The sequence below is a fragment of the Chrysochloris asiatica genome, unplaced genomic scaffold, assembly GCF_000296735.1.
Source record: "Chrysochloris asiatica unplaced genomic scaffold, ChrAsi1.0 scaffold00004, whole genome shotgun sequence".
Classification (NCBI taxonomy): Eukaryota; Metazoa; Chordata; class Mammalia; order Afrosoricida; family Chrysochloridae; genus Chrysochloris; species Chrysochloris asiatica.
In genome coordinates this window covers 12,334,235-12,346,729 of record NW_006408522.1, presented here as the reverse complement: position 1 = coordinate 12,346,729, position 12,495 = coordinate 12,334,235, and the positions used below count along the sequence as shown (strand labels likewise).

The 12,495-nt window shown below is 37.7% G+C and overlaps 1 protein-coding gene across 2 annotated transcripts in view; it reads left to right on the top strand.

The window, feature by feature from the left end:
* The window catches only part of FAM63B (family with sequence similarity 63, member B), a 97,480-nt gene that overhangs the window by 59,691 nt on the left and 25,294 nt on the right, over positions 1-12,495 (top strand). For both annotated transcript variants that reach the window (XM_006831602.1, XM_006831601.1), the window contains exon 6: positions 7,616-7,758. In XM_006831602.1, coding sequence (XP_006831665.1) covers positions 7,616-7,758 — 143 coding nt within the window. The remainder of the gene's footprint in view (positions 1-7,615; positions 7,759-12,495) is intronic.

Sequence of the window (12,495 nt, the reverse complement as noted above, 5' to 3'; positions counted from 1 at the left end):
AGCTAGCTACTTCTCAAAACCCTATACAGGGTCGCTATGAGCTGGAACCAACTCAACAGCACCTAACAACAACGACATTTTATGCTTGGGTCAAATCCTATGAGTCCCCATATTTTCAAAGAAAATTTGGATATTTGTTATATTAAAAGTGTTTTGTCCTCCCCCCCCTTTTTTTAAGGAAAATTATTCTTATATTTGATTTCTGAAACTTGAAGGTAGATGGAATTTAAAAGAAAAATCAACTTGTTTAAAGCTGTCAGAGTGAGAAAGTTCTTTCTGGCTAAGTTTGAATTTGAACATAAATCTTACACAGGGCTATATCTAGGCAACATTTAAAAATAAGCCAAGCTTTCTAATTCTTTCTATTCTTTTTTTTGCTTAATTTTTGTGTCCTTTTTTTTCAGTTCACCTTTTTTAAGTCACCCAATATTTTCATGTTCTCTAATAACTCTAGTAAGAGGAAAACATTTTGATGTTCTAATTTATTATTGAATTTCTGATGGTAAGGAATATTTTCACACTAATGCTATCAGCAAAATAATTTGTTAGTTTAAATTTGCTTTCAGTAATATTCTTATTTTTTGTTGTATTTTTACATTACTTTTGTATCATCAGTAATAATATCTGTAGTAATAAAATTGAGATTCATTTAATCTGAAAGTTATAAATAAACTTTTCTTATTATTAGACACAATGGACTCCTGAAAGCAGTGTGTTTAAGTAAACTGCTGTGTAAACACTCAATAAGTTTCTTAACAAAAGTTGAATTCATTTTGGAAAGTTGAAGTTGCGGCTTCTGTGTGCCCTTGAGTCAGTTCCGATTTCCAGCAGTGCTGTGTAGGGTTGCTGAGGCTGGCAGATTCCAACTATGAACCTTGCAGTCAGCAGCCCAATTTGTAACCTACTACACTGCCAGGGCTTCTTACAATTGAAACTAGATTAACCTTTTTAAATATCCCACTAAAATCACAAGGATGTCATCATTGTCTAAGAGTGGCAGAGGATTAGGAAATACTATTCTTTGTATGTCTTTAATAGACTCTGTTTTATGGTTTGGGAAGATACATAACTAAGTTGACATTGATAATAGTCATCTGCACTAAGTTTTTAATATAATAGCAGTAGTTCTCCTGGGTTTCAGTCTTCACTTTGCCATAACTAGTTTTATATTCTTCATCAAGCTACGTGTATCTGGAGATGTAATTCCATTTGGGACTAGGACTATCTTTTTTATGTTAATGAGCCCATGTAAATACAGGGTGTGGCTTATTACAATCACTTCTTGTGATGGGTCAGATAAAAGTCCCTTCTGGTATTAAAAATTCATATTTCATGTTAGTATATAGGTACTGTTACACTATAGGAACTTTTGTATCTTTTTGAAAGAGACTGGTAGAGCAAATTTTGAAAGGGATTTGTGAGTGAGGAGCGGGAGGGGAAGGAAATGTTTAGTAATATGGATTATTTCAGACAGCAGTGGCACTAAGCATAGGGATAATGCTTACTTTTAAAATGCTATGTACTAATGAATGATTTAGAATATTATTGATATAGTCTACTTAGTAGTTTGTTGTTGTTATGTGTCATTGAGTCAGTACCCACTTGTAGTGACCTGATGCGCAACAAAACGAAACACTGCCCGGTCATTTGCCAAGCTTAAAATCACTGCTTTGTTTGAGCCCGTTGCTGCTGCCACTGGGCCTGTCCATCTCACTGGGTCTTCCTCTTTTTCTCCAACTCTCCACTTTACCAAACATAATATTCTTTTCCAGGGACCGGTCCCTCGTGTTAATATGTCCGAAGTGTGAGAGGCAAAGTCTGGCCATCCGGGCTTCCAAGGAACATTCTAACTTTACTTCTAACAACACAGATTTGTTTGTTCTTTTGGTAGTTCATGCTACTTTGAATATTCTCCTCCAACACCATAACACAAGTGCATCAATTCTTTTATGATCTTCCTTATTCACTGTCCAATTGTCACATGCATATGAGGTTACTAAAAATACCATGGCCTGGTTAGGTGTACTCTAGTCCTCAAACTGATACCTTTGCTCTTCAGTGCTTTAAAGAGGTCTTGTGCAGCAGATTTGCCTAATGTAATACAATGTTTGATTTCTTAACTGCAGCTTCCATGAGTATTGATGATTGATCCGAGCAAAATGAAGTCATTGATCACTTCAATCTTTTCTCCATTTATGTGAATGTAGTTTATTAGTCCAGTATAAGGATTTTTGTTTTCTTTACATTGACATGCAACCCATATCAAAGGTTGTGGTCTTTGATCTTCATCAGTAATTATTTTAAGTCCTCTTGGCTTTCAGTAAGTAAGGTTGTATCATCTGCATATTGCAGGTTAATGAGTCTCCCTCTAATCCTGATGCCACATTATTCTTTGTATAATCCAGCTCCTCAGATTATTTGATTGTTATACAGATTGAATACTATGATGAAAAAATAAAGTGTGCCGCTAATTTTAAACCATTCAGTGTTCCCATGTTCTGTTTGAACAACTGCCTCTTGGTCTATGTACAGGTTCCTCATGAGCCCCATTAAGTGTTCCAGAATACTCATTCTCCACAATATTGTCCATAGCTGGTCATGATCTAAAAGCCTTTGCATAGTCATAAAGCCAGGTGGCATCATTGATGGCGTCAAGTGTGGCAGTGGTAGTGAGGTTGGCCCCGGATCGGACATTGTTTCGTTCTGCTGTGCATGGGGTCGCTATGAGTCGGTTCCGACTCGATGGCACCTGACAACAACAAGAAGAAGCATCTTTCTGGTATTCTCTCCTTTCAGCCAAGATCCCTCTGACATCAGCAATGATATCCCTTGTGTCACGTCCTCTTCTGCATCCAGCTTAAACCCCTCTGTTCTCTGTCAGTGTATGGTTGCAGCCGTTTTTGCATTCTCTTTGTAGTTGTTTAGTGCCATCGAGTCAATTCCGACTCATAGCAACCCTGTATAGTGTTTCTGAGGAGCAGCTGGTGAGCTTGAACTGCCAACCTTGTGGTTAAAACCAACCTTTCAGTCCATCGCATTAACCCACAGCATCACTTTTCTTGCATGCAATATTAATGATATTTCCACATTCCATTGGGTTACCTCTCTTTGGAATGTGCACAAATATGAATCTCTTCCTGTCACTTGGCCAGGTAGTTGTCTTCCAAATTTCTTGGCATAGATGAATGAATGCCACTAGTGTTGCATAACTTTGTTGAGAGATTTCTGTTTGTAGTCCATCTATTCCCTGTGCCTTTTTCTTTGCTAGTGCTTTCAATGCACCTTGGACTTCTTCCTTCGTTATTATTGGCTCTTGATCGTATGCTACCTCTTGAAATGATTGAACATCAACCATTTCTTTTTGCTGCAGAGACTTTTTGTATTCATTCTTCTTTTGATGCTTTCTGCATTATTTCAATATTTTGCCCATAGAATCCTTCATTATTTCAAGTTGAGGCTTGGATTTTTTCTTCAGTTCCCTCACCTTGAGAAATGCTGAGCATGTTCTTCCCTTTTAGTTTTCTAACTCCAACATTTTTTACATTTTGTTATAATATTTGACTTTGTCTTTTCAAGCTGCCCTTTGAACTTAGTAAATTGGTGTCGTTGTTAAGTGCCGTAGAGTCGGTTCTGACCCATAGTGACCCTGCATAAGGTTTCCGAGGAACAGCTGGTGAGCTTGAACCACGGACCTTGCTGCTCAAACTGACTTTGCAGTTCAGCACATTAACCCATAGCACCACATCAGGATTTCTAGTGATTTCATTCTTAGCAAAATAACAATAATAATTGGGGACAGAGCCCTTTTTTTTCTAAATGTATAAAATCAAGAAGTTATTGTTACTGTTAAGTGCCGTTTAGTTGGTTTTGATTCATAGCGACACCATACAGCATTTCCTAGGCCATAAACTTTTGCAGGAGTAGAAAGACTAATCTTTCTCCTTTCTTGAACCAACTGACCTTGTGGTTCTCAGTCCAGTGCTTATCATATGAAACTGTGTGTAAATTTCCTTTGGCTTTGGCATTTTTTATTACTCTTTGCACTTTCCCTCTACCTTAACCAAGTTCTTGGAATGATGGTGGTTTGCCATGGAGTCAGTTCTGACTCAAAGCAACCCTATGTAGGGTTTCCGAGGCTGTAAATCTTGACAGGAGCAGAAAGCCGCATCTTTCTCCCACAGAACAGCTGGTAATTTTGAACTGCTGACTCGTAGCCACTACACTACCAGAGCTCCTAAGGTTTTGGAATAGTGTGATGTATTAACTTTGTGCAATTGCCTTTCAACTCTGAGTTGGGACTTGACACTAAGGGTGAAAAATGAAGAGTCAGTGCAATAAACCCACATACTCTAGCTTCATTTAGCCCTAATAATGCCTTTACCCAGATTTCTTCCAGGTTCTTGCTGAGATGTCATTTTCTTAACACAGATTTGTCTTTACTCCCTATTTCACCTCTACCAACAATAAACACATTTTTAAACACATTCCCTTCCCTCTTTTTGCTTCTGAGACATTGCTTCCTTACTGAAGGAGGGAACAAAGGGAGGAAGGAAGAGAAAGAAGAAAAATACAGGCTTTTAAATAATATATATATACTTTTTTTTGCTTTTGTAAACAGTAGAGTTTTATACAAAGTTATATACTTTCAAAGTTATCACTCCAATAGATACCTATTCAATTGAAGCATCTTTTTTTTTAATGATTTATTGTGAATTATGTGATAGTTTACATGGGAGAACATTAGTTTTACATTCATTCTATCGTATATATCGTCTCATTGCCATGGTTACAATCCCCTCCATGCAATCCTTCCCCCGTGCCCCCCAGGTCTTCAGCACACAGTCGCTCTCCCTCTCTGTATCCAAAGTCTCCAGCTGCTCCATCGCTCCACGTCATCATCTCTGGCTCCATTTCAGGCATCACTGCTTCTCTGGGTAGGGTCCTGCTCTCTGCTCTTCTCCCTTGATGGTCCTCTGGACCTCTGCTCCCAGACCGAAAAGTCAATCACTCCCCTCCTTGCTATAAAACATCCACCTTTACACTTCCAACCCTCACAGTCAGTCCTGATAACAATCGTTCACCATTGTATCACAAGAGACCGGTCTGCATTTCATTGCGTCAGCCCCGCCTAGTCAGAATCTCACTGGATCTCACTGGAGATTCTACCTTCCTCCAGGCCCTCTGGGTCTAGGTTCCCTCTTGAAAGCTTGTAAGTAAAGCATCTTTTTAAAAAAATTAAAGTATCAATACAATAAAAAAAAACTGTTTATTAAAAAACTACAGCAAAATTTGTAGTACCTTCAACAAACTTTCATTTCCTACAAGTTTGTTTATTTTACAGTCAAATATATTGTTTTAATAAATGTCATTAATACAAATGCATGATTTACAAGATCCTATTAGAGCAAGAAAAAGATTCATAAGACAAAATGTCCTTCAGGCATTTACTATGCCAAGTATTTAAATGACTATTTCCATTTCGTCATAAGAATAATACTCTCTGAATGGTAAAAGCTGGATTTCCTTTGGTCTAAGATCACTGAAGAATTCCTAGGAAATTCCAAAATAAAACTTTTCTAACCTTTCCATAAGATAAATAGAACAGAAGCAATCTCTAAATATCCCTTAAATATCAGCTACAGTAATTTCCATTTATATAAACTGGGCCTTAAGTACATGTTACAAATAAAAACAAAAATTTAGAAGCTAGTTAACACACTGGCCCAAATCTGGTTCTTAGCTTATTTGTGTATATTTAGGGTAAGAATTACTTTTAATACACTAATAAACCAAAGTGCTTACTCTCCCATGGAAGCAAAGCTTTCTTCGTAGATCTTTGAGACTAAGAACATCCTTCCACAAATAACTGTGGATCTAAATGCAAAGGTTTCTGTTACATATGCATATGAACACAAACACTTGACTTCATTTGAGAGATATGGGTAAGACTGTGTGCAAGCACAAGTATACCAGGAAGTGTAATTTGACAATACTTCTGGTGATACTATATCTTCAAACCTCAACTGCTGGAAAGAAAATAAAAACTTAACATGAAAGGTTTTTTTTTGAATAAAAAGTTGTAAATGGAAAAAAAAAAATCAAAATACTGCTCTTTGCAGCATTTACTAAAATCTAACAGGTTCAGAGTCAACAATCATTTCCGTTGTTCCCCAGGGTAACAGAACACATATGCTTCTTTCGCCAGATCATCTTCCACGCATTGCCTTAAAAACTGCTTCCCAAGATAAGAGGTAGCCATGCTGGTTAAATTCATTCTGCTGCCTACTTTTCACCTGATACAGCTGTATATACAAGTTGGTACTTTGTAGCATAGTACCCATGATAACCACTGCCAACCATTTTATTCTAAAGGAGAAAAACATTGAAGACTAGTATCACTCATAGCGCTAGATACATAATAAGTCATAACCAAAAAATACTTGACTGAGACTCTGAAACAGTTGTGCTCTCTTGAAAGGATGCCTTTCTGGACTCAAATACCCAGTGGCTCTTTGCATCTTCATCAGTATGATTCCACTAACCCAAGCCAACCATTAATCTACCTGTGACATTTTTTACTGCCAGAAAGTCACATGATAGCAAGATAATTGTCACCATACAGGCAATAAAGCTACTGCTGAGAAGTTCACAGAGAAACCACACTATAATTTCACTGACTCAGAAAAATAAGTAGAAAAATGATGCCACTGGGTGTCTTATTTTGGACTTTGTTGATCTGTTAGTCGTCTCCTCCTCTGAATCAAACAGTGAAACATTTTCCATGTCATCATTGCTGTCCTGCTGCAATGTGGTGGCCCTGCACCAGCCCCACTATGTGCATCTTTTTAATTGTCCCAAGAAATGAATTTTCTATGTCTACATAAGGAGTGGCATGTTTAGGAGAAGAATAGGATGACATCAGTTATCCCACTGTTACCTCTTTAATCCTGCTTCTACTTTTAGTCTTAAGGCAAGAATGTCATTGTTGTTAAGTGCTGTTAAGTTGGTTCTGATTCATAACCACCCTGTGTAGGATTTCCAAGGAGTGTCTGGTGAGTTTGAACAACTGACCATGCAGTTCAAATGGACCTTATGGTTGAGTGCTTATCTTATAATGCCACACCAGGGCTTCTAAGGAAAGAATAGGCAGTTTAAAACTTGAGAATTAATGTGGTATCTTTGCTAAAATCCTAGACAACTCTGTTAAACTTCTAAACATGTAGTCATTGGGGAAGCAGCTGTTAACATACATCTTTCTCTCCTACCCATTTAAAAAATTACTAATTCCTCCCTTCTTATTTGTTTTAATGAATTTTATTTTTATTATGTCAATGCATTTTACTACAAACTGTGTAAAATCCTTTTGGAAGAAGGTGAAAGTATGAACATGTTTATTGAGAAAAAGAATCTCATGTAGCTAGTTATTAGGAGGAGAATGCTTGTAGAACATTTTCCATAGAAAGAAGAATCTTCAATTTGGAGTCACCATATTACCCTAGGAAAAGTCTTGTTTTGATTGGCCTGTCTCCATTATTTAGAGAATATTGTTAGTAGAAAAAGAATAAGTTTAATTTTGAAATTATTCTTCCTCTAATATTATGTATTGGTTCCTTAGGCTTTGTAGCTGAGCAGTTTCTAAATAATACAGCCACTCAACTGACATATCATGGATTATGTGAACTAACTTCAACTGTTCAGGAAGGAGAACTTTGTGTGTTCTTTCGGAATAATCATTTTAGCACCATGACCAAATACAAGGTATGATCTAGAAATAGCTTTTCAATTGTTATTCTAAATCAAGGAGTTTGGTTTAGAGATGTCTCATGATATGCTTCAGAATAAAACATTTTAGCATAAAATTCATTAACCATCAAATTGTGAAGTTAATTATTAAATACTTCTTTATGATGGAATGGATTAGCAATTTAAGTGTTACCTCAAATTTGTTTTTTTTTTATTTTAATTATATTTCAACTTCTTCAAAATTACTATATTAGGGAGTATTTATTGTGTTAATTTCTGAGGAATAAAAAGAGAATGAAACCCTAAAGATAGTTTAGGGCGATTTCTAATTGTGCATGTGTATATTTGAGGGCTAATAGAGTTAAAAGAATCTGTGTTTGTATGGATCATCATGTTTGCTATTAAAGTTCTCAGTGTGATTTTAAATTCTTATAGTGCCTTTTATGCTTTTTCCAAAATATCTTAATGTTGATTGATCCCTGTTGTTATCTTTTGCATCCATCCAGGTTTTTTTATAGCTGCCACTTAAGACTTTATGAATTTAGACTTCTACAGTCAAATACTGCTCTGATCGTGTAAATAATAAAGTAAAAATATTCAGTAATATCCAGTACCTAAAGGATAAAAATCCAAGATATTTTGTACTATTGCCCTATAACATTTTGCTTCAGCCAAAATGGGCTGTGTCCTTATTGAGATTCTTCCACACCCGTATGTACACTAAGCTTTCTCATTTCTGCATCTTTATAGTCCTTTTTTGCTTATCTGTTTTATTCATTCTTTAAGAAGCATTTCAAATACTAACTCTTCAGTAAGGCCATACTTAAGGAGCTGATAAGAAAATGATAATACTCAGAACCCACTACCAACTCAATTAAATCAATCTCTGGAAGTGAAGCCTGAGTATCAGTAGTTTTAAAATGCTCCCAGGTGATTCTAATGTGCAGCCCGGCTGGAGATTACTGCACAGCTTCTAGCTATTACTAGCCGTACCATCCTTATTTGGCCTGTATTGGTTAGTACCTAGTGTTGGTTTCCTTTCCATGTAAATGTGTCTTATTTTGTAAAGGAAAGTAAGCTTATTGAAATCAGGACTTGGATCTTATTTCTTTAAACAATTTACTTACTGAATTGTACAAAGTAGTATAAAATAATGATCTCTTTGCTTTTTTAAGAATACCCTAAAACTCTAGTTCTCCTACCCCCATCTTAGTAACAGCAAGGGCTCATTTGTATTGCTCCCCCATTTCAGTAAGTGTGTGCTAGGTATCAGCTTAGAATCATCCATGTTGTTGTTAAGTGCCATCAAATTGGTTCTGAATCATAGTGACCCTGTATAGGGTTCCCAAAGCTTTAAATCTTGGCACAAACAGAAAGCCTCACCTTTCTCCCTCGAGCTGGAACCATGAACCTTGTGTTTCACAGTCCAGCATATGAAGCTCATGCTCTGAGAACAATTCATACTCCTCAGAAAGCTAAAGACAAAGGAATATCCAAATCAGAATTCTTGCCACATAGTGACTACTGCTAAATTTTTGGCTTTATTTATCCTCTTCAAATCCAGACTTCATTCATTCATTAGTAGATAATCGATTGAGCATATCCAAAGGGACTTCAAAAAATTGGTGCAAATAAGTGGGATTTTCTATTAACTATGGCAGTTCGAAACTACCAGCTGTTCTGCAGGAGAAAGATGAGGCTTTCTGCTCCCGTAAAGATTTACAGCCTCGGAAACCCTGTACAGGGTCGCTATGAGTCGGAACTGACTCCACGGCACATAACAACAACAGCAACATATTACCATCTAGGTGTTCAGCAAGTACTAGGATTGCAGCCAAGAGCAAGACAGCTGTGCTTTTCACCATTTAAAGTTCTAGTTTGACAAAGGAGCCCTGATGTGATGATATAGGATAAGAACTGGACTGCTAACCACAAGGTTGCTGGTTTAAACCCACCAGCTACTCCTCAGAAATCCTGTACAGAGTCACTGTGAGTCAGAACTGACTAGAAGGCACTTAACAACAACAAATTTGAAAAAGGGCAGGTGTTAAATATTTGCACAAATAATTTATTTAGAATGAGACCTACCTGTAAAGGGTACATACCATATGCTGTAAAAACTTTTATCAAGACTTATGACCTATGTGTGGGTGTCAAGAAAGACTTCCTGGAAAAGGCTACATTTAAATTGAGACCTGAAAAATGAGTCTTCTAGAAGTTAATCAGTTAGCTAAAAAATTATTAATTAAATAGATTTTAAATTGCACACATTGTATGCAAAGGCCCTAAAGAGAGAAAGAGCTTGATTTATTAAGGAATTGAAAGAGGGCCAATGTAGCTGAGATATATAGCAAAGGAGAGACATGAGAGGCTAAAGAGAAGCAGGTGACAGCTCGATCTTGTGGATTCTTGTATTAAGAGGAGAATCAGTCCTTGGTTTCCTGGTGGTCCTGTAGTTCTTTTATTTCTCCAATTGTGGCTTAGCAGGCATGTGATAGGCCAGCAGGAAAACAAGGTCTCCGGCTCTCAAAAGTGAACTCCATATGTTTCCTTTTTTGTCAAGGCCATACCCATGGCCAGGAAGTCTATTACTAGTCAGCTAGGTAGTCTGTGTTTCTGGGTTTAGTTTTTACTTACAGCAGTAAGTATGTGGTTGGAGATATGGTGCCTCTCCTGTAGCCCCTACAACCATGTGTCTCTGTATGTCCTAAAAATGCTTTTTTTATGAAGTAATGGTAGCTAAGGCCATGTATGCATTCTACTGTTTATTGCTTCTAAGTTTTTCTTCTAAGTTAATCTTCTAATTTTAGGGCTAAAGCAAGTGTCTCTAGTGGTATTTGTCTCCATGCCTAATCTCATGCAATTAGGTGTTTTGGGATTTGGTAAGGTGATTATTTGGTAGACCAGGGTAAGAGAATAAAAGTGTGCGGGGGAACCCCACTGAGTAGTTTTTATCTTGTCTAGGTAGGTATGGTGATAGGATTCTAATGATTCGTTAGTGAGTAATTGATAGCATGACTCATTGCGACTGTCACAACTGTAAAGGTAAAAGTTTTGTAACAAAAAGGGGGGAGTAGTTAATCTTACAGTCCAGGAACAAAGGACCCTAGGACCATCAAGGGAGGAGAGCATGAACAGAATGTGGGACCTTATCCAGAGAAGCAGCAACACTAGACATGGAGGCAGAGATGAGGACATGGAGAGATAGAGCAGCTGAGGACTCTAGACTCATGGAAAGAGAAAGTCTTTGTGCTGGCCGCTAGGAGGTAGGCTTGTAGAATGTGCCCTTTGGTGGTTTAAATGATTATGTGTTCCTGAGTGATTTTGTGTATATCTCCCTTCTTCCCCCCAAAACCCAGAGGGAATAGAAGCAAATACTGTTAAGTGGTGATACACGGAGGAGATTGTAATCATTGCAATGAAACAATGAATATAACACCAATGTTCTCCCATGTAAACTATCACTTAATTCACAATAAAAACTTAAAAAAAAGAGGAATGACTTTTGGGTTCTGAGCATGAACAACTAGATGAATTTGGTACTTTTATTGAAACAAAGAACACTGGAAAGAGGAGAATACAGCATGAAATCAGTCTATTAGAACTGTTTATGCAGCTTATGTGACATTCCTCTAAGTGAAAATATTGGGTAAATGGGACAAGATTGGGATAATCTTGATATACAGGTAATAGTTTGTGGAGAGGATGAGATTTATAAGGAATATCTAGAAAGAAAAAAATTAATGATCTAACACAGAGATTTGGGAAGGAAGTGCCAACATTTAACAATTGAGTATAGAAATATAAACTGACAAAGGAGACTGAGAAAAAAAGAGATAAGACGGAAATTTCAAGAATAAGGTGTCTTTGAAGCCAAGAGGAAGAGAGTGTTTCAAGAATGATGGAGGATGTCCAGGACAAGATGGCAGACACACTGAGCAGATCTTCTGCAGCAAGGACATAGGAGACTGAGTGAAACAGATACAGATGGTGAACCTTGAACCCTGAGGATGAGAGGGTTAGGACAGAAAGGTGGACAAATGCCTACTGGAAGAAGAGGCTGAACAGGAGCAGGGAGAGAAAAGAAAAACATGCAGACTGTGGCTGGCATGGGGTTGCACAACCATCTTGAACTTTACAAGTGGCTGTTGATATGGTGGCCTGCAGGCACAGGACACAGCTGGAGGTTAACAGCAAGGGGGTGCAACTGTCCCTTGTTCCTGTGCCCTCCTGGTAGCCGAGGGTGTGGTCAGTCCCATGAGCAACCAACCCATCAGGCAGGCTCCGCTGTGCCTGGATTCAATCACCCTGGCTTCTGAAGACACATGAATCTGCCCTAAACTGTACTACACAAACAGTGGTCAGAGAACTAACTGCATCCACGCTTCCAGTCTCTAGCACATCTACCACAAGACAGGTGATAAGTGCCTGAGAATACACATCATCAGTTAAATGTAAATAGGACATGCAGAATGCGGGACCTTTACCAGAGAAACAAGGACATCTGAGATGAAGGCAGAGATTGGGACATGGGGAGAGGGAGCAGCTGAGGACTCTAGATTCATGGGAAGAGAAGGACTGAGAGCTGGCTGCCAGGAGGCCAACTTGCAGAATGTGCCCTTTGGTGGTATAAATTATTATATATGCCTGAGTGCTTAAAAAAAAAAAAAAAAAAAAGAGCTAAAATAAATAGAGAGAAATACTGTTAACTGATGGTACATGGAGGAGATTATAATCATTGTAATGAAACAA